Below are 19,822 nucleotides of genomic sequence, written 5' to 3'. Positions count from 1 at the left end.
ATTGATGTAATGTTTCTGCTTAAAATCTTTGTCATACAGGTGATACTAGCAAGCAACCAGATTGAGACCAGTGCCACAAACATGAATGAGAACACTTCAGAAGTTGGGCTTAGCAGTGTGGGAAAGGTGAATAATTTAAATACTACTTGACAGGGGTGGTTCTAGAATCAGACTTTTAGGGGTGCTCAGGTCCTGAGCAGAATGTGACATTTGTACAGGACCTTATGCCCAATGCTTTTTCTGCTGTCTTGATCTTGTCTACCTCTTTGTGCTGTCAACCAAATAGCAAGCTTAACATCCATTCATAGATTTGATGATCTAATAAGAAGTATAAATTGATCCATATTTATTTATGATGTTCTAATTGAGTATTGGGTTGCTCTGGGCAGTGCAGTCAGATAAAAAAAATGTATATCCATTTATGAACCTACAGATTTGTAATGTAAATGTGTTTTCTTCTATTCTAATATCATGCACAAATGTTTACTTGTTGTTTACAATGCTTGCTTATCATGGCTGAAGTGTATTTTTCTTTAGCTGCTATGTATTGCATATCCTGGCAGCATCTATATTGTCTCTTTTCTGTGTTCATGTCATGCAGATGATGGCTTCCAGCCTAGTGGAGATGGATACCACAAACCTGAATGAGAAGAGTCCAGTGGGAGGTCTTATAAACAGTACTGAAACGGTAAATGAACTTTAAGATGCTGCTTGATGAGGTTACATGTGCATGTATGCTGAGTCTGCCGACATCTTACGTTGGCTTTCTGTGTATGTGTGTATATGAATGGTCCTGAGTGTGATGTTGTTTGTAAGGACACCGTGTATGGGAGGACACTCTCATGACTTGCTTTTCAGAGTATTAGTCAGACACCTGTCTTCATGTGTGTTTGTGTAAAAAAATCTGAACGTGGTTTCTAAGGTCTATTGTGCAAATAGGTTCTTTTCTACAAGATGGCTTCACTGTAGCATTGCTAGGGTTCTTCAAAATGTATGAACGTCGCCAGTGACAGTTTCCTGTATGTACATGTCATATGTTAGCTTAGGGCGGTTATTAGTAGCATCTAAACACGGAGAATGGGTCACTTGGGAGAAATGGAACAAGACAGGATGCTATTCCATGTGGATCAAGGCAATTTTTAGTACTATACAGTTTTAGAATTACACACCAATAAAGTCAGTAGTCACTTCAGCTGACTACATGGTACATGTATGAAGAAGCACGGCCATGTTACCACTTCCTACGTGGAGCTTCTTCAATCAGTTCCACCTCATAATATCTTTCTCTTTTCTTTGACAGACACTGAATGAGAATCCTCTCCAAGTATCTACAGCCTCAGTCTCCTCACCTACAGATACAGATGTTGCAGAGGTACAGAACATCATTAAACAAATAATAATTACATAAGCTGTTGCACTCAAAGACACAAGCTCACATGATTCTTTGGTGAAGAACTTAACATATCCTATTGAATCGTGCACAAATGTTTAGCCAAAATGTTTGCTTATCATGGCTGAAGTGTATTTTTCTTTAGCTGCTATGTATTGCATATCCTGGCAGCATCTATATTGTCTCTTTTCTGTGTTCATGTCATGCAGATTCTGGCTTCCAGCCTAGTGGAGATGGATACCACAAACCTGAATGAGAAGAGTCCAGTGGGAGGTCTTATAAACAGTACTGAAACGGTAAATGAACTTTAAGATGCTGCTTGATGAGGTTACATGTGCATGTATGCTGAGTCTGCCGACATCTTACGTTGGCTTTCTGTGTATGTGTGTATATGAATGGTCCTGAGTGTGATGTTGTTTGTAAGGACACCGTGTATGGGAGGACACTCTCATGACTTGCTTTTCAGAGTATTAGTCAGACACCTGTCTTCATGTGTGTTTGTGTAAAAAAATCTGAACGTGGTTTCTAAGGTCTATTGTGCAAATAGGTTCTTTTCTACAAGATGGCTTCACTGTAGCATTGCTAGGGTTCTTCAAAATGTATGAACGTCGCCAGTGACAGTTTCCTGTATGTACATGTCATATGTTAGCTTAGGGCGGGTTATTAGTAGCATCTAAACACGGAGAATGGGTCACTTGGGAGAAATGGAACAAGACAGGATGCTATTCCATGTGGATCAAGGCAATTTTTAGTACTATACAGTTTTAGAATTACACACCAATAAAGTCAGTAGTCACTTCAGCTGACTACATGGTACATGTATGAAGAAGCACGGCCATGTTACCACTTCCTACGTGGAGCTTCTTCAATCAGTTCCACCTCTTAATATCTTTCTCTTTTCTTTGACAGACACTGAATGAGAATCCTCTCCAAGTATCTACAGCCTCGGTCTCCTCACCTACAGATACAGATGTTGCAGAGGTACAGAACATCATTAAACAAATAATAATTACATAAGCTGTTGCACTCAAAGACACAAGCTCACATGATTCTTTGGTGAAGAACTTAACATATCCTATTGAATCGTGCACAAATGTTTAGCCAAAATGTTTGCTTATCATGGCTGAAGTGTATTTTTCTTTAGCTGCTATGTATTGCATATCCTGGCAGCATCTATATTGTCTCTTTTCTGTGTTCATGTCATGCAGATTCAGGCTTCCAGCCTAGTGGAGATGGATACCACAAACCTGAATGAGAAGAGTCCAGTGGGAGGTCTTATAAACAGTACTGAAACGGTAAATGAACTTTAAGATGCTGCTTGATGAGGTTACATGTGCATGTATGCTGAGTCTGCCGACATCTTACGTTGGCTTTCTGTGTATGTGTGTATATGAATGGTCCTGAGTGTGATGTTGTTTGTAAGGACACCGTGTATGGGAGGACACTCTCATGACTTGCTTTTCAGAGTATTAGTCAGACACCTGTCTTCATGTGTGTTTGTGTAAAAAAATCTGAACGTGGTTTCTAAGGTCTATTGTGCAAATAGGTTCTTTTCTACAAGATGGCTTCACTGTAGCATTGCTAGGGTTCTTCAAAATGTATGAACGTCGCCAGTGACAGTTTCCTGTATGTACATGTCATATGTTAGCTTAGGGCGGGTTATTAGTAGCATCTAAACACGGAGAATGGGTCACTTGGGAGAAATGGAACAAGACAGGATGCTATTCCATGTGGATCAAGGCAATTTTTAGTACTATACAGTTTTAGAATTACACACCAATAAAGTCAGTAGTCACTTCAGCTGACTACATGGTACATGTATGAAGAAGCACGGCCATGTTACCACTTCCTACGTGGAGCTTCTTCAATCAGTTCCACCTCTTAATATCTTTCTCTTTTCTTTGACAGACACTGAATGAGAATCCTCTCCAAGTATCTACAGCCTCGGTCTCCTCACCTACAGATACAGATGTTGCAGAGGTACAGAACATCATTAAACAAATAATAATTACATAAGCTGTTGCACTCAAAGACACAAGCTCACATGATTCTTTGGTGAAGAACTTAACATATCCTATTGAATCGTGCACAAATGTTTAGCCAAAATGTTTGCTTATCATGGCTGAAGTGTATTTTTCTTTAGCTGCTATGTATTGCATATCCTGGCAGCATCTATATTGTCTCTTTTCTGTGTTCATGTCATGCAGATTCTGGCTTCCAGCCTAGTGGAGATGGATACCACAAACCTGAATGAGAAGAGTCCAGTGGGAGGTCTTATAAACAGTACTGAAACGGTAAATGAACTTTAAGATGCTGCTTGATGAGGTTACATGTGCATGTATGCTGAGTCTGCCGACATCTTACGTTGGCTTTCTGTGTATGTGTGTATATGAATGGTCCTGAGTGTGATGTTGTTTGTAAGGACACCGTGTATGGGAGGACACTCTCATGACTTGCTTTTCAGAGTATTAGTCAGACACCTGTCTTCATGTGTGTTTGTGTAAAAAAATCTGAACGTGGTTTCTAAGGTCTATTGTGCAAATAGGTTCTTTTCTACAAGATGGCTTCACTGTAGCATTGCTAGGGTTCTTCAAAATGTATGAACGTCGCCAGTGACAGTTTCCTGTATGTACATGTCATATGTTAGCTTAGGGCGGGTTATTAGTAGCATCTAAACACGGAGAATGGGTCACTTGGGAGAAATGGAACAAGACAGGATGCTATTCCATGTGGATCAAGGCAATTTTTAGTACTATACAGTTTTAGAATTACACACCAATAAAGTCAGTAGTCACTTCAGCTGACTACATGGTACATGTATGAAGAAGCACGGCCATGTTACCACTTCCTACGTGGAGCTTCTTCAATCAGTTCCACCTCTTAATATCTTTCTCTTTTCTTTGACAGACACTGAATGAGAATCCTCTCCAAGTATCTACAGCCTCGGTCTCCTCACCTACAGATACAGATGTTGCAGAGGTACAGAACATCATTAAACAAATAATAATTACATAAGCTGTTGCACTCAAAGACACAAGCTCACATGATTCTTTGGTGAAGAACTTAACATATCCTATTGAATCGTGCACAAATGTTTAGCCAAAATGTTTGCTTATCATGGCTGAAGTGTATTTTTCTTTAGCTGCTATGTATTGCATATCCTGGCAGCATCTATATTGTCTCTTTTCTGTGTTCATGTCATGCAGATTCTGGCTTCCAGCCTAGTGGAGATGGATACCACAAACCTGAATGAGAAGAGTCCAGTGGGAGGTCTTATAAACAGTACTGAAACGGTAAATGAACTTTAAGATGCTGCTTGATGAGGTTACATGTGCATGTATGCTGAGTCTGCCGACATCTTACGTTGGCTTTCTGTGTATGTGTGTATATGAATGGTCCTGAGTGTGATGTTGTTTGTAAGGACACCGTGTATGGGAGGACACTCTCATGACTTGCTTTTCAGAGTATTAGTCAGACACCTGTCTTCATGTGTGTTTGTGTAAAAAAATCTGAACGTGGTTTCTAAGGTCTATTGTGCAAATAGGTTCTTTTCTACAAGATGGCTTCACTGTAGCATTGCTAGGGTTCTTCAAAATGTATGAACGTCGCCAGTGACAGTTTCCTGTATGTACATGTCATATGTTAGCTTAGGGCGGGTTATTAGTAGCATCTAAACACGGAGAATGGGTCACTTGGGAGAAATGGAACAAGACAGGATGCTATTCCATGTGGATCAAGGCAATTTTTAGTACTATACAGTTTTAGAATTACACACCAATAAAGTCAGTAGTCACTTCAGCTGACTACATGGTACATGTATGAAGAAGCACGGCCATGTTACCACTTCCTACGTGGAGCTTCTTCAATCAGTTCCACCTCTTAATATCTTTCTCTTTTCTTTGACAGACACTGAATGAGAATCCTCTCCAAGTATCTACAGCCTCGGTCTCCTCACCTACAGATACAGATGTTGCAGAGGTACAGAACATCATTAAACAAATAATAATTACATAAGCTGTTGCACTCAAAGACACAAGCTCACATGATTCTTTGGTGAAGAACTTAACATATCCTATTGAATCATGCACAAATGTTTAGCCAAAATGTTTGCTTATCATGGCTGAAGTGTATTTTTCTTTAGCTGCTATGTATTGCATATCCTGGCAGCATCTATATTGTCTCTTTTCTGTGTTCATGTCATGCAGATTCAGGCTTCCAGCCTAGTGGAGATGGATACCACAAACCTGAATGAGAAGAGTCCAGTGGGAGGTCTTATAAACAGTACTGAAACGGTAAATGAACTTTAAGATGCTGCTTGATGAGGTTACATGTGCATGTATGCTGAGTCTGCCGACATCTTACGTTGGCTTTCTGTGTATGTGTGTATATGAATGGTCCTGAGTGTGATGTTGTTTGTAAGGACACCGTGTATGGGAGGACACTCTCATGACTTGCTTTTCAGAGTATTAGTCAGACACCTGTCTTCATGTGTGTTTGTGTAAAAAAATCTGAACGTGGTTTCTAAGGTCTATTGTGCAAATAGGTTCTTTTCTACAAGATGGCTTCACTGTAGCATTGCTAGGGTTCTTCAAAATGTATGAACGTCGCCAGTGACAGTTTCCTGTATGTACATGTCATATGTTAGCTTAGGGCGGGTTATTAGTAGCATCTAAACACGGAGAATGGGTCACTTGGGAGAAATGGAACAAGACAGGATGCTATTCCATGTGGATCAAGGCAATTTTTAGTACTATACAGTTTTAGAATTACACACCAATAAAGTCAGTAGTCACTTCAGCTGACTACATGGTACATGTATGAAGAAGCACGGCCATGTTACCACTTCCTACGTGGAGCTTCTTCAATCAGTTCCACCTCTTAATATCTTTCTCTTTTCTTTGACAGACACTGAATGAGAATCCTCTCCAAGTATCTACAGCCTCAGTCTCCTCACCTACAGATACAGATGTTGCAGAGGTACAGAACATCATTAAACAAATAATAATTACATAAGCTGTTGCACTCAAAGACACAAGCTCACATGATTCTTTGGTGAAGAACTTAACATATCCTATTGAATCGTGCACAAATGTTTAGCCAAAATGTTTGCTTATCATGGCTGAAGTGTATTTTTCTTTAGCTGCTATGTATTGCATATCCTGGCAGCATCTATATTGTCTCTTTTCTGTGTTCATGTCATGCAGATTCTGGCTTCCAGCCTAGTGGAGATGGATACCACAAACCTGAATGAGAAGAGTCCAGTGGGAGGTCTTATAAACAGTACTGAAACGGTAAATGAACTTTAAGATGCTGCTTGATGAGGTTACATGTGCATGTATGCTGAGTCTGCCGACATCTTACGTTGGCTTTCTGTGTATGTGTGTATATGAATGGTCCTGAGTGTGATGTTGTTTGTAAGGACACCGTGTATGGGAGGACACTCTCATGACTTGCTTTTCAGAGTATTAGTCAGACACCTGTCTTCATGTGTGTTTGTGTAAAAAAATCTGAACGTGGTTTCTAAGGTCTATTGTGCAAATAGGTTCTTTTCTACAAGATGGCTTCACTGTAGCATTGCTAGGGTTCTTCAAAATGTATGAACGTCGCCAGTGACAGTTTCCTGTATGTACATGTCATATGTTAGCTTAGGGCAGGTTATTAGTAGCATCTAAACACGGAGAATGGGTCACTTGGGAGAAATGGAACAAGACAGGATGCTATTCCATGTGGATCAAGGCAATTTTTAGTACTATACAGTTTTAGAATTACACACCAATAAAGTCAGTAGTCACTTCAGCTGACTACATGGTACATGTATGAAGAAGCACGGCCATGTTACCACTTCCTACGTGGAGCTTCTTCAATCAGTTCCACCTCTTAATATCTTTCTCTTTTCTTTGACAGACACTGAATGAGAATCCTCTCCAAGTATCTACAGCCTCGGTCTCCTCACCTACAGATACAGATGTTGCAGAGGTACAGAACATCATTAAACAAATAATAATTACATAAGCTGTTGCACTCAAAGACACAAGCTCACATGATTCTTTGGTGAAGAACTTAACATATCCTATTGAATCGTGCACAAATGTTTAGCCAAAATGTTTGCTTATCATGGCTGAAGTGTATTTTTCTTTAGCTGCTATGTATTGCATATCCTGGCAGCATCTATATTGTCTCTTTTCTGTGTTCATGTCATGCAGATGATGGTTTCCAGCCTAGTGGAGATGGATACCACAAACCTGAATGAGAAGAGTCCAGTGGGAGGTCTTATAAACAGTACTGAAACGGTAAATGAACTTTAAGGTGCTGCTTGCTGAGGTTACATGTGTATGTTTGCTGAGTCTGCCAACATCTTGCGTTGGCTTTCTCTGTGTATGTGTGTATATGAATGGTCCTGAGCGTGATATTGTTTTTAAGGACAACGTGTATAGGAGGACACTCTCATGACTTGCTTTTCAGAGTATTAGTCAGACACCTGTCTTCATGTGTGTTTGTGTAAAAAAATCTGAACGTGGTTTCTAAGGTCTATTGTGCAAATAGGTTCTTTTCTACAAGATGGCTTCACTGTAGCATTGCTAGGGTTCTTCAAAATGTATGAACGTCGCCAGTGACAGTTTCCTGTATGTACATGTCATATGTTAGCTTAGGGCGGGTTATTAGTAGCATCTAAACACGGAGAATGGGTCACTTGGGAGAAATGGAACAAGACAGGATGCTATTCCATGTGGATCAAGGCAATTTTTAGTACTATACAGTTTTAGAATTACACACCAATAAAGTCAGTAGTCACTTCAGCTGACTACATGGTACATGTATGAAGAAGCACGGCCATGTTACCACTTCCTACGTGGAGCTTCTTCAATCAGTTCCACCTCATAATATCTTTCTCTTTTCTTTGACAGACACTGAATGAGAATCCTCTCCAAGTATCTACAGCCTCAGTCTCCTCACCTACAGATACAGATGTTGCAGAGGTACAGAATATCATTAAACAAATAATAATTACATAAGCTGTTGCACTCAAAGACACAAGCTCACATGATTCTTTGGTGAAGAACTTAACATATCCTATTGAATCGTGCACAAATGTTTAGCCAAAATGTTTGCTTATCATGGCTGAAGTGTATTTTTCTTTAGCTGCTATGTATTGCATATCCTGGCAGCATCTATATTGTCTCTTTTCTGTGTTCATGTCATGCAGATTCTGGCTTCCAGCCTAGTGGAGATGGATACCACAAACCTGAATGAGAAGAGTCCAGTGGGAGGTCTTATAAACAGTACTGAAACGGTAAATGAACTTTAAGATGCTGCTTGATGAGGTTACATGTGCATGTATGCTGAGTCTGCCGACATCTTACGTTGGCTTTCTGTGTATGTGTGTATATGAATGGTCCTGAGTGTGATGTTGTTTGTAAGGACACCGTGTATGGGAGGACACTCTCATGACTTGCTTTTCAGAGTATTAGTCAGACACCTGTCTTCATGTGTGTTTGTGTAAAAAAATCTGAACGTGGTTTCTAAGGTCTATTGTGCAAATAGGTTCTTTTCTACAAGATGGCTTCACTGTAGCATTGCTAGGGTTCTTCAAAATGTATGAACGTCGCCAGTGACAGTTTCCTGTATGTACATGTCATATGTTAGCTTAGGGCGGGTTATTAGTAGCATCTAAACACGGAGAATGGGTCACTTGGGAGAAATGGAACAAGACAGGATGCTATTCCATGTGGATCAAGGCAATTTTTAGTACTATACAGTTTTAGAATTACACACCAATAAAGTCAGTAGTCACTTCAGCTGACTACATGGTACATGTATGAAGAAGCACGGCCATGTTACCACTTCCTACGTGGAGCTTCTTCAATCAGTTCCACCTCATAATATCTTTCTCTTTTCTTTGACAGACACTGAATGAGAATCCTCTCCAAGTATCTACAGCCTCGGTCTCCTCACCTACAGATACAGATGTTGCAGAGGTACAGAACATCATTAAACAAATAATAATTACATAAGCTGTTGCACTCAAAGACACAAGCTCACATGATTCTTTGGTGAAGAACTTAACATATCCTATTGAATCATGCACAAATGTTTAGCCAAAATGTTTGCTTATCATGGCTGAAGTGTATTTTTCTTTAGCTGCTATGTATTGCATATCCTGGCAGCATCTATATTGTCTCTTTTCTGTGTTCATGTCATGCAGATGATGGCTTCCAGCCTAGTGGAGATGGATACCACAAACCTGAATGAGAAGAGTCCAGTGGGAGGTCTTATAAACAGTACTGAAACGGTAAATGAACTTTAAGATGCTGCTTGATGAGGTTACATGTGCATGTATGCTGAGTCTGCCGACATCTTACGTTGGCTTTCTGTGTATGTGTGTATATGAATGGTCCTGAGTGTGATGTTGTTTGTATGGGAGGACACTCTCATGACTTGCTTTTCAGAGTATTAGTCAGACACCTGTCTTCATGTGTGTTTGTGTAAAAAATCTGAATGTGGTTTCTAAGGTCTATTGTGCAAATAGGTTCTTTCTCTTTTCTTAATAGAGTCTGAATGAGAATCCTCTCCAAGTATCTACACTGTCCTTGCCTAAAGACACTGATGTTTCAGAGGTACAGAACATCATAAATGAAGTTAACATTAAGGTCAGTAGTCATGTCATTTAGGTTTACTATGACAAATATAGCAATTAGATGAAAGTATAAATATGAATATTTCTTCAGTGGTTGAGCTGAAAACTGGGTTTTGGAATGCAGTAGACTAGTATAACTTAAAGTAGCATAATGTGAGCTCTCCTCTCTTGTCCATTCAAGGAAGTTTTCACTTCCTGACCTGTCTGATTTTTGTGTCCAATTCATGCCTTTCCACACTGTTTTTACCAGTTAGCCAGTATGACACATACTTGTTGTTTATTCAACTATGACCTTTTACTTTACATTTGATTACTGTCTAAATACTGTCCAATAACTTAAACTGTATTGAATGAATAAATGATTCAAAATAATTTTGCCAACAGTGTCGAAAACACCGGCCAGTGTATGCAACAATATCTTCTTTGGATAAGTGCGTTCAGTGTGGAGGACCCACCGTTTCCTTAAAGTAGCTGGGCTATAAATGTGCAGGTGAGTTTAATTTTTTTTTAATTTACAGTGTATAAAAATATGTGCTCAAGGCGTGCATATTTCCAGTTGTAAATATCAAACAGATTTTTCCCCAATGACAAACCATGCCAGTGTTTTCAGGGAAAAGGAAATAGTGCTGTTGCAGGCAGTGTAAGCCCGTTCATGCTATACTTAAATAGAATTCGCGCAGTTGTTCTACCGCTGAAATAATTTTAAGATCGAAAAACTACAGTGTTGCATTAACCTAACTTTCTTTGAAATATATTATGAGGGCATGAGGTCATGCTGCTTGTTAAATCATCTTATCTTATTATGCATATCTATCCCGTAATTCTTTAAAATCCTATCACTGCAGTGATGTGACATGACACTAAAATATGAGTATTAAAATTAACATATTAAAATATGTTACAGTTTGCTCAAGGGTCTGGCATAAATCCTGCTTCAGGTGTACTGAAGATGAATACTGCAGAGACCTACTTCATGTAAGTTTCCACCAAACAGATTGGAATGTCATTTTATTGTGAACAGGTAAAAATTTACTGTTTGTTTTCTTTCAAAACAAAAAAGCTACATACGTCTGTCATAGGACGTGTTAGTTGTGCTTGCATCCATCCATCCGTTTTCTGACGCTTTCTGGGGCCAGGTTGCAGGGACAGTGGTCTGAGCAGAAATATCAGATTTCCTTCTCCCTAGACACTTTCTCCAGCTCTTCTGGGGGAATACTGAGGCATTCCCAGGCCACGGACACAGACACAGTCCACCTCCAGCTTGTCCTGGGTCTTCCAAGGTCTTCCAAGACCTCCTTGCATTGGGCCAGGCCCGAAACACCTCCCACTGGAGGTGTCTGGGGGCGGTCACCTCAACTGGCTCCTTTCCATGTGGAGGAGCAGCAGCTATACTCCGAGCTCCTCCTGGGTGACGGTGCTCCTCCCCTATCTCTAAGGGAGCGCTCAGCCACCCTATGGAGATAACTAATTTCAGTCAATTATAGTTGTGATGGTGTCCTTTTGTTGTGACCCAGAGCTCATGATCATAGTTGAGGGTAGGAACGTAGATTGACCAGTAAATAGAGAGCTTCGCCCTCGACTCAGCTCTTTCTTCACCACAACAGACTGGTACATCGACTGCTTTGCTGCTGTCATTGCACCTATCCATCTGTCAATCTCCCGTTCCATTCTTCCCTTACTCGTGAACAAGACCCCGAAATACTAAAACTCATCCACTTGAGGCAGGATTTCTCCCCTGATCTGGAGATGGCAAGTCACCTTTCTCCAGTTGAGAACCATGGCCTCAGATATGGAGGTGCTGAACAGAAAAATAATGAATAAAACCGGTGGCAAACATGCACCGGGAACAGTTCTGACAATGTGAACCAAGCTCCTTCTCCAATTGTACAGAGACCCAATAGCCCTTAGTATCCGAGTGTCTAAGAATACGACCAAAGGTCAGATGACTTGACCACAGAGTCGATCATCAAGCCTCTGGCCTAGGGTGCCCTGGTGCCATGTGCACTGATGGACACCACTTTGCTTGAACATGGCATATGTTACGGACAAGCTGAGACTATCACAAAGTCCAACAAAAAAAACACCACTCGGGTTCAGATCAGGGAGGCCGTTCCTCTCAATCACACCTCTCTAAGTTTCACTGTCGCTGCCCGTGTAAGCGCTGAAGTCCTCCAGCGGGAGCACCTTTCAGCACCATTCTCAGGGACCCCAAAAAGGCCAAGTACTCTGAACTGCTGCTCGGCCCATAGGCTGAAACAACAGTAAGAGACCTGTCCCCGACAGGCACAGGGAAGGGACCCTCTGATTCCATGGGTAAAACTCCAACACTTGGCAGCTGAGCAGGGGGGAACTATAAGTAAGTCCACACCAGCCCGCCTCCTCTCACAAAAGGCAACTCCAGAATAGAAGACAATCCAACCCCTTGCAAGGAGGTGGGTTCCAGAGCCCATGGCTGTGTGTGGAGGTGAGCCTGACAATCTCTAATCGGTATGCTCAACCTCCTGCGCAAGCTCAGGTCCCCCCCCCCCCAGTGAGGTGACATTCCATGTCCCTAGATTCAGTTTCAGAGTCCAGGGATTGGGTTGTTGAGGCCCCCGCCTCCAGCCACTGCCCGATCTACAGTATCTCACAGAATAATAATAATAATAATAATACATTTTATTTCATGGCGCCTTTCAAAGTCTCAAGGTCACCTTACAGATAGAAAAGGAAGCATACAGCATGATATACATAGAGTGCATTAAAACAACAGTAACAAGAATACATAAACGGCGGGAGAGAATGTAAAGGCAAAAGCGTGGATTATCTAGGAAGTGGGCGAAGTACAGTAAAAGTAAATTGAAATACAGAAACCCAGATGACAGAACAACAAATATGAAACAGTATGAGACAATATGAAATAGGCAGAGGGTGGTAGGACATCACGGGCTGCTTTGAGAAGTTAAGAGAGTTAGGTGGAAAACGCTATACGGAACAGATATGTTTTGAGTGATGATTTAAAAGTTGATAAGTCCGGAGACGACCGGATGCGATGAGGGAGAATGTTCCAAAGGCGGGGCGCAGTGTGGCTGAAGGATCTAGCGCCCATGGTGGCCAGGCGCGCTGTAGGGGTGCAGAGGAGAGTGGAACTGGAGGAGCGGAGAGGACGAGGCGGAGAATAGATATGAAGTAGTTCAGTGATGTATGGTGGGGCAATAGAGTGGAGGGCTTTGTAGGTGAGAAGGAGGATTTTATAGTTTATACGGAAGGACACAGGGAGCCAGTGAAGTTGTTTAAGGACAGGGGTGATATGATGTGAGGATGGAGTTCTGGTGATGATTCGGGCAGCAGAGTTCTGGACAAGTTGAAGTTTGCGAAGTGATTTGAGAGGTAGACCAGTGAGGAGTGAGTTACAGTAATCCAAACGAGAGGTGACAAAGGCATTAACGAGTATGGCCGTGCTATCGGTGGTGAGTGAAGAACGGATGCGGTTTATGTTACGGAGATGGGAGTAAGCCAACCGGGTAGTGGTATTGATATGCTAAGTGAAGGAGAGAGTACCATCTAGGATGACACCCAGGCTTTTAACTTGGGGGGAGGGGAGGACAATATTGTTGTCAATTTGAATGGAGAAGGTGCTGGTTTTAGGAAGGGTGGATCTGGTGCCCACGAGGAGAATTTCAGTTTTGTCGGGGTTGAGTTTCAAAAAGTTATGGGTGAACCAGGATTTGATATTATGTAAGCAGGTAAGGAGGGAGGGAGGGGGGAGGGTAGAAGATGGAGCAGCAGAGAGGTAGAGCTGGGTGTCGTCTGCATAACAGTGGAAATTGATGTTATGTTGCCTAAAGATATTTCCGAGAGGAAGGAGATAAATAATAAAGAGGAGGGGCCCCAGGACAGAGCCCTGAGGCACGCCACAACTGACAGTAGAGGGCTGGGAGTGGAAGTTCTGGAGATGGACGGACTGGGTGCGGTCAGAGAGGTAGAAGGTGAACCATGAGAGGACCGAGCCGGCTATGCCGATGGAAGCAAGGCGATGGAGGAGAATATTGTGCGAGATGGTGTCAAAAGCTGCAGTTAGGTCAAGGAGGATGAGGATGGAGACAAGGCCAGAGTCTGCGGCTACTAGGAGGTCGTTGGTGATTTTGACCAGGGCAGTTTCAGTGCTGTGAAGTTGGCGGAAACCAGATTGAAAGTGTTCGTATAGGCTATTGGTGGAAAGGTGGGTATGGACCTGGTGGTGAACAACTTTTTCAAGAATTTTGGAGAGGAACGGGAGATTGGAGATAGGGCGGAAGTTGTTAAGGTCGGCAGGATCGAGACCAGGTTTTTTTAGAATTGGTGTGATGATGGCTGTCTTGAGTGACGGGGGAACGATGCCAGAACTGAGGGAAGTGTGAATAATGTGGGTAAGATGAGGAAGGAGAGAGGGGAGACAGAGCTTGACGAGGTAAATAATTTATCATATCTTTTCATGACAACACTGAAGAAATGACACTTTGCTACAATGTAAAGTAGTGAGTGTACAGCTTGTATAACAGTATAAATTTGCTGTCCCCTCAAAATAACTCAACACACAGCCATTAATATCTAAATCACTGGCAACAAAAGTGAGTACACCCCTAAGTGAAAATGTCCAAATAGGGCCCAAAGTGTCAATATTTTGTGTGAGCACCATTATTTTCCAGCACTGCCATAACCCTCTTGGGCATGGAGTTCACCAGAGCTTCACAGGTTGCTACTGGAATCTTCTTCCACTCCTCCATGATGACATCACAGAGCTGATGGATGTTAGAGACCTTGCACTCCTCCACCTTCCGTTTGAGGATGCCCCACAGATGCTTAATAGGGTTTAGGTCTGGAGACATGATGGGCCATCACCTTTACCCTCAGCTTCTTTAGCAAGGCAGTGGTCATCTTGGAGGTGTGTTTGGGGTCGTTATCATGCTGGAATACTGCCCTGTGGCCCAGTCTCCGAAGGGAGGGGATCATGCTCTGCTTCAGTATGTCACAGTACATGTTGGCATTCATGGTTCCTCAATGAACTGTAGCTCCCCAGTGCCGGCAGCACTCATGCAGCCCCAGACCATGACACTCCTACCACCATGCTTGACTGTAGGCAAGACACACTTTTCTTTGTACTCCTCACCTGGTTGCCGTCAGACACGCTTGACAACATCTGAACCAAATAAGTTTATCTTGGTCTCATCAGACCACAGGACATGGTTCCAGTAATCCATGCCCTTAGTCTGCTTGTCTTCAGCAAACTGTTTGTGGGCTTTCTTGTGCATCATCTTTAGAAGAGGCTTCCTTCTGGGACGACAGCCATGCAGACCAATTTGATGCAGTGTGCGGCGTATGGTCTGAGCACTGACAGACTGACCCCCCACCCCTTGAACCTCTGCAGCAATGCTGCCAGCACTCATACGTCTCTTTCCCAAAGACAACCTCTGGATATGACGCTGAGCACGTGTACTCAACTTCTTTGGTCGACCATGGCGAGGCCTGTTCTGAGTGGAACCTGTCCTGTTAAACCGCTGTATGGTCTTGGCCACCGTGCTGCAGCTCAGTTTCTGGGTCTTGGCAATCTTCTTATAGCCTAGGCCATCTTTATGTAGAGCAACAATTCTTTATTTCAGATCCTCTGAGAGTTCTCTGCCATGAGGTGCCATGTTGAACTTCCAGTGACCAGTATGAGAGACTGAGAACAATAACACCAAATTTAACACACCTGCCCCCCATTCACACCTGAGACCTTGTAACACTGAGTCACATGACACCAAGGAGGGAAAATTGCTAATTGGGCCCATTTGGACATTTTCACTCAGGGGTGTACTCACTTTTGTTGGCAGCGGTTTAGACATTAATGGCTGTGTGTTGAGTTATTTTGAGGGGACAGCACATTTACACTGCTATACAAGATGTACACTCACTACTTTACATTGTAGCAAAGTGTCATTTCTTCAGTGTTGTCACATGAAAAGATATGATAAATTATTTACAAAAATGTGAGGGAGGTACTCACTTCTGTGGGATACTGTACATTACACCGGTCCCTTATGGATCCTCCTGCAGGTGGTGGGCCCAGAGGAGGGCCCCTCGTCTTCATTTTGGGCTTTGCCCAGCTGGGCCCCATGGGGGGAGATCCCGCCACCAGGTGCTCGTCTTCGAACCCCAGGCCCTGGCTCCAGGTTGGGGCCCCGGCTTTGCTGTACTAGGCGACGTCAGTCCTTGTTGTTGTCCTCTTCATAAGGGATAATAGATCAAGGATCATTCGAGCTCTCAAACACCTTCCTTCTATAATAAGGTGGTGGTTCAGCTTACAAATTACAAAGTACTAAATTCATATAGGTTTACCCGTTGTCCTTATGTTGGGGGAACAGTTACTGCTACTATTGGTTAGATTGTTATGGTGTGAATAGGCCAAAAATGGTCATTTTGATTAAAAATGTTTCATGGTGTAAAATGTAATTCTTAAGGATAAGATTTGGTCTTTAGATCTTTTTCACAGTCGAAATATAACAAAATTATAAACAGTAGTTTCTGCTGTGTAAAATAGCCTTTTTTAAAATAAATTTCAGGAACATCCTTTGTCTGAGGGTGATCTAAAGGACAACACTATACAGTTGGAGAGTAATGACGCTACAGATGATCAGTGCTCTTCTGATGAGGAATACATTCCAGACTCTTCATCTGAAGATGATGGTGATTCAGATTCAAGTATCCCTGTAATTGCTAGCACATCAAAAACTGGACTGACTCAGACTAAATCAAAAACCCCTATTACAGTGAAATTAGCATGTTCTGTTAATGTCAACGCCACAAATCTTTGTCCACCTCTTGAAGATGACATTGTGCCAAGTGCTGTGGAAACATCTGATTCAACAACTTCTGTTCTACAGACCAAGGCTGGAGCACAGAAATCCATCTTAACATCCACACCTGTAACCACAAGTAACCTAAATTATTGTTGTGTGTGTGGTAAAGGTCAGAAGAAAATTGCTCGCCACTTGAAAACGCATAAGACAGATACCAAAATTCAATACATATTTTCTCTTCCAAAAAAGTCAAAAGAACGCAAGAGCCTACTGGAAAAACTGAGAAATGAGGGAAATTTTAAACATAATAGCACAGTTTTACAGGATGGAACAGGATCACTTAAGGTCAAGAGAAAAACAAAAACTAGTCTCACAAATGGATCATTCATTCATTGCATGTACTGTAAAGGGCTGTACGTTCGAAAAGAGCTTTGGAGGCATGCGCGAAGATGCCCTGAAAAGCCTAATGACAATGTGGATGATGGACCTGGCAAAAAAAAAGTGTTGTGTTTGGCTGCAGCTGTGGAGTCTGTATCATTTCAGAAAATATCAAGTGGAGTATGGAAACTAATTACCAATATGAAAGATGACAATGTTGCTTCAGTGGTGAGAAATGATGTCTGTATTTTACAGTTTGCCCAGTCCCTTTTTAACAGACATGGACAAGACCCAACCAAATATGAATACATGAGACAAAAACTCAGGGAAGCAGGTCGTTTGTTGTTGTACCTGCGCCAAGAGTTTTCATTTCATACCATGGAGGATGCTATTAAACCAGCCAATTTCCAAAAAGTTGTTCAAGCTGTCAAGAAAGTTTCAGGGTATGATGAAGAGCAACATTCCTATAAAACACCAAGCCTGGCTTTAAAACTGGGACACACACTTCAGAAAATCTCTGAAATTCTCCAATGTAGAGCACTTATGGCAGAAGACGAAGTCTTGACCAAGTCCACTGAGACATTCAAGAAGTTGTACAGATCTAAATGGTCGGAGTTGGTGTCTCACAGTGCTCTTAACACACTAAGCAATTCCAAATACAACAAACCTTCCACACTACCATTCACTGAGGATGTTCAAATCCTTCATCAATACCTGGAGAAAACTGCAAAAAGTGCCTTTGGCTACCTCGGAAAGGAAGCCACTGCACAAAACTATGCTCAACTTGCCAAAGTCACACTTGCACAAATTGTTGTGTTTAATCGTAGACGAGCTGGTGAGGTCTCCAAAATGTGCCTGAAAAGCTTTGTTCAAAGAGACCAAACAAGCTTACATGAAGATGTTGCCATGGGATTATCAAAAGTTGAACAGAAGCTCTGTAATTATTTCACAAGAGTTGAAACCATGGGGAAAAGGGGCAGAAAGGTTGCAGTCCTCCTTACACCAAGCATGGTGGATGCTCTGACACTGCTTACAAGTAAAAGATCTGAATGTGGTGTTTGTGACAAAAATATCTTCCTATTTGCACGCCCTAAATCACTGAGCTACTACAGGGGACAGGACTGTCTGCGTATTCATGCAAGTCAGTGTGGAGCAAAGCACCCTGAGCACCTCAGATCAACACAGCTCAGAAAGCATGTCGCCACTGTCTCCCAAGTACTCAACTTAAAAAACAATGAACTTGATCAGGTTGCAGACTTCATGGGTCATGACATTCGAGTTCATCGAGACTTTTACAGATTGCCAGTCCCCACAACACAACTAGCAAAGATTTCGAAGCTGCTTTTATCAATGGAGAAAGGACAGCTTTCCAAAATACAGGGCAAATCACTTGATGAAATTGAAATTGAAGGTTTGTACAGAAATGAACACTTTGATATAAAGATTGTCTTTCAGTAATTGTAAATAGACTTGTCTAATCAAAAGGTTCATACATGTTCCTAGGAGAAATTTCAGCAAGTGATGCTGAGGATTTCAGCGAAAATGAATCTGATGATTGTACAGCTGCATCAACATCAGTGTGTGGACCTAGCAAGGTTGTGGATGCACCATCAGATACCACAGTCACAAACCAGGACTATGAAGCAAGAGATCTGGGTAGGTTGACCAGTAATAATTTAGGTTTTGATAATAACCTACGTCTTTTGAAACAAAAATAAATGTAAAATTTGGTGTTCAGCAGAGAATGTCAGCGAAAATGAATCTGATGATTGTACAGCTGCATCAACATCAGTGTGTGGACCTAGCAAGGTTGTGGATGCACCATCAGATACCACAGTCACAAACCAGGACTATGAAGCAAGAGATCTGGGTAGGTTGACCAGTAATAATTTAGGTTTTGATAATAACCTACGTCTTTTGAAACAAAAATAAATGTAAAATTTGGTGTTCAGCAGAGAATGTCAGCGAAAATGAATCTGATGATTGTACAGCTGCATCAACATCAGTGTGTGGACCTAGCAAGGTTGTGGATGCACCATCAGATACCACAGTCACAAACCAGGACTATGAAGCAAGAGATCTGGGTAGGTTGACCAGTAATAATTTAGGTTTTGATAAAAACCTACGTCTTTTGGAACAAAAATAATGTAAAATTTGGTGTTCAGCAGAACCATCCGTGTCCTCAACAATAAATGAAACCGTCTCTGCCACTGAAGGTAAACCATTTATTTTTATAGTAGCTTTTTAGTAAAAGTTTCTAAAGTGTGTCTTTTGTAAATCACTGATATAAAATGAGTAATTATGGATGTTTAAGTGTTATCTGTATTATAAATCTTGGGACTTTTAAAATTGACATTTTCATTATCTTTAACTCTTGTCAACTGTAGAAGTTTTAATCTTTTTTTTCTTCTGCGTATTTTCTAGATGATGATGAACGAAACTCCAAGAGACATGCTCCAAAAAGAGCATGGTCCAAAACTGAGATCTCTGCTGTGATGCGACATTTCAAACGCCACATACTGAAAGGGAAATTGGCCACCCTAAATGAATGTAAACAGTGCAAACTGGCAGAAGGGCCAGCACTAGACCAAAGAACTGTGCAAAACATTCGAGATTTTGTTA

General features: G+C 41.7%; 1 protein-coding gene and 1 long non-coding RNA gene across 2 annotated transcripts in view; both read left to right on the top strand.

Annotated features, from left to right (window-relative positions):
• Positions 1–10,224, top strand: part of LOC113138583 (inactive histone-lysine N-methyltransferase 2E-like) — a 10,911-nt gene extending 687 nt beyond the window's left edge. The window contains exons 4-25 of the mRNA XM_026321120.1: positions 40–126; positions 602–688; positions 1,301–1,372; positions 1,600–1,686; positions 2,300–2,371; positions 2,599–2,685; positions 3,299–3,370; positions 3,598–3,684; positions 4,298–4,369; positions 4,597–4,683; positions 5,297–5,368; positions 5,596–5,682; positions 6,296–6,367; positions 6,595–6,681; positions 7,295–7,366; positions 7,594–7,680; positions 8,296–8,367; positions 8,595–8,681; positions 9,295–9,366; positions 9,594–9,680; positions 9,940–10,038; positions 10,207–10,224. Of these exons, the coding sequence (XP_026176905.1) occupies positions 40–126; positions 602–688; positions 1,301–1,372; positions 1,600–1,686; positions 2,300–2,371; positions 2,599–2,685; positions 3,299–3,370; positions 3,598–3,684; positions 4,298–4,369; positions 4,597–4,683; positions 5,297–5,368; positions 5,596–5,682; positions 6,296–6,367; positions 6,595–6,681; positions 7,295–7,366; positions 7,594–7,680; positions 8,296–8,367; positions 8,595–8,681; positions 9,295–9,366; positions 9,594–9,680; positions 9,940–10,038; positions 10,207–10,224 (1,722 nt within the window). The remainder of the gene's footprint in view (positions 1–39; positions 127–601; positions 689–1,300; positions 1,373–1,599; positions 1,687–2,299; positions 2,372–2,598; positions 2,686–3,298; positions 3,371–3,597; positions 3,685–4,297; positions 4,370–4,596; positions 4,684–5,296; positions 5,369–5,595; positions 5,683–6,295; positions 6,368–6,594; positions 6,682–7,294; positions 7,367–7,593; positions 7,681–8,295; positions 8,368–8,594; positions 8,682–9,294; positions 9,367–9,593; positions 9,681–9,939; positions 10,039–10,206) is intronic.
• A 276-nt stretch (positions 10,225–10,500) lies between these two features.
• LOC113139349 (uncharacterized) lies at positions 10,501–17,108 on the top strand. The gene is made up of 3 exons (XR_003296543.1): positions 10,501–10,515; positions 10,930–11,000; positions 16,586–17,108. It is a non-coding gene; the product is annotated as an uncharacterized LOC113139349 (long non-coding RNA).
• The last annotated feature ends 2,714 nt before the right edge of the window (positions 17,109–19,822 follow it).

Source organism: Mastacembelus armatus, chromosome 9, assembly GCF_900324485.2.
Source record: "Mastacembelus armatus chromosome 9, fMasArm1.2, whole genome shotgun sequence".
Lineage (NCBI taxonomy): Eukaryota > Metazoa > Chordata > Actinopteri > Synbranchiformes > Mastacembelidae > Mastacembelus > Mastacembelus armatus.
The sequence above is the reverse complement of the archived record's forward strand: the minus strand, read 5'-3'. Positions and strand labels throughout refer to the sequence as shown.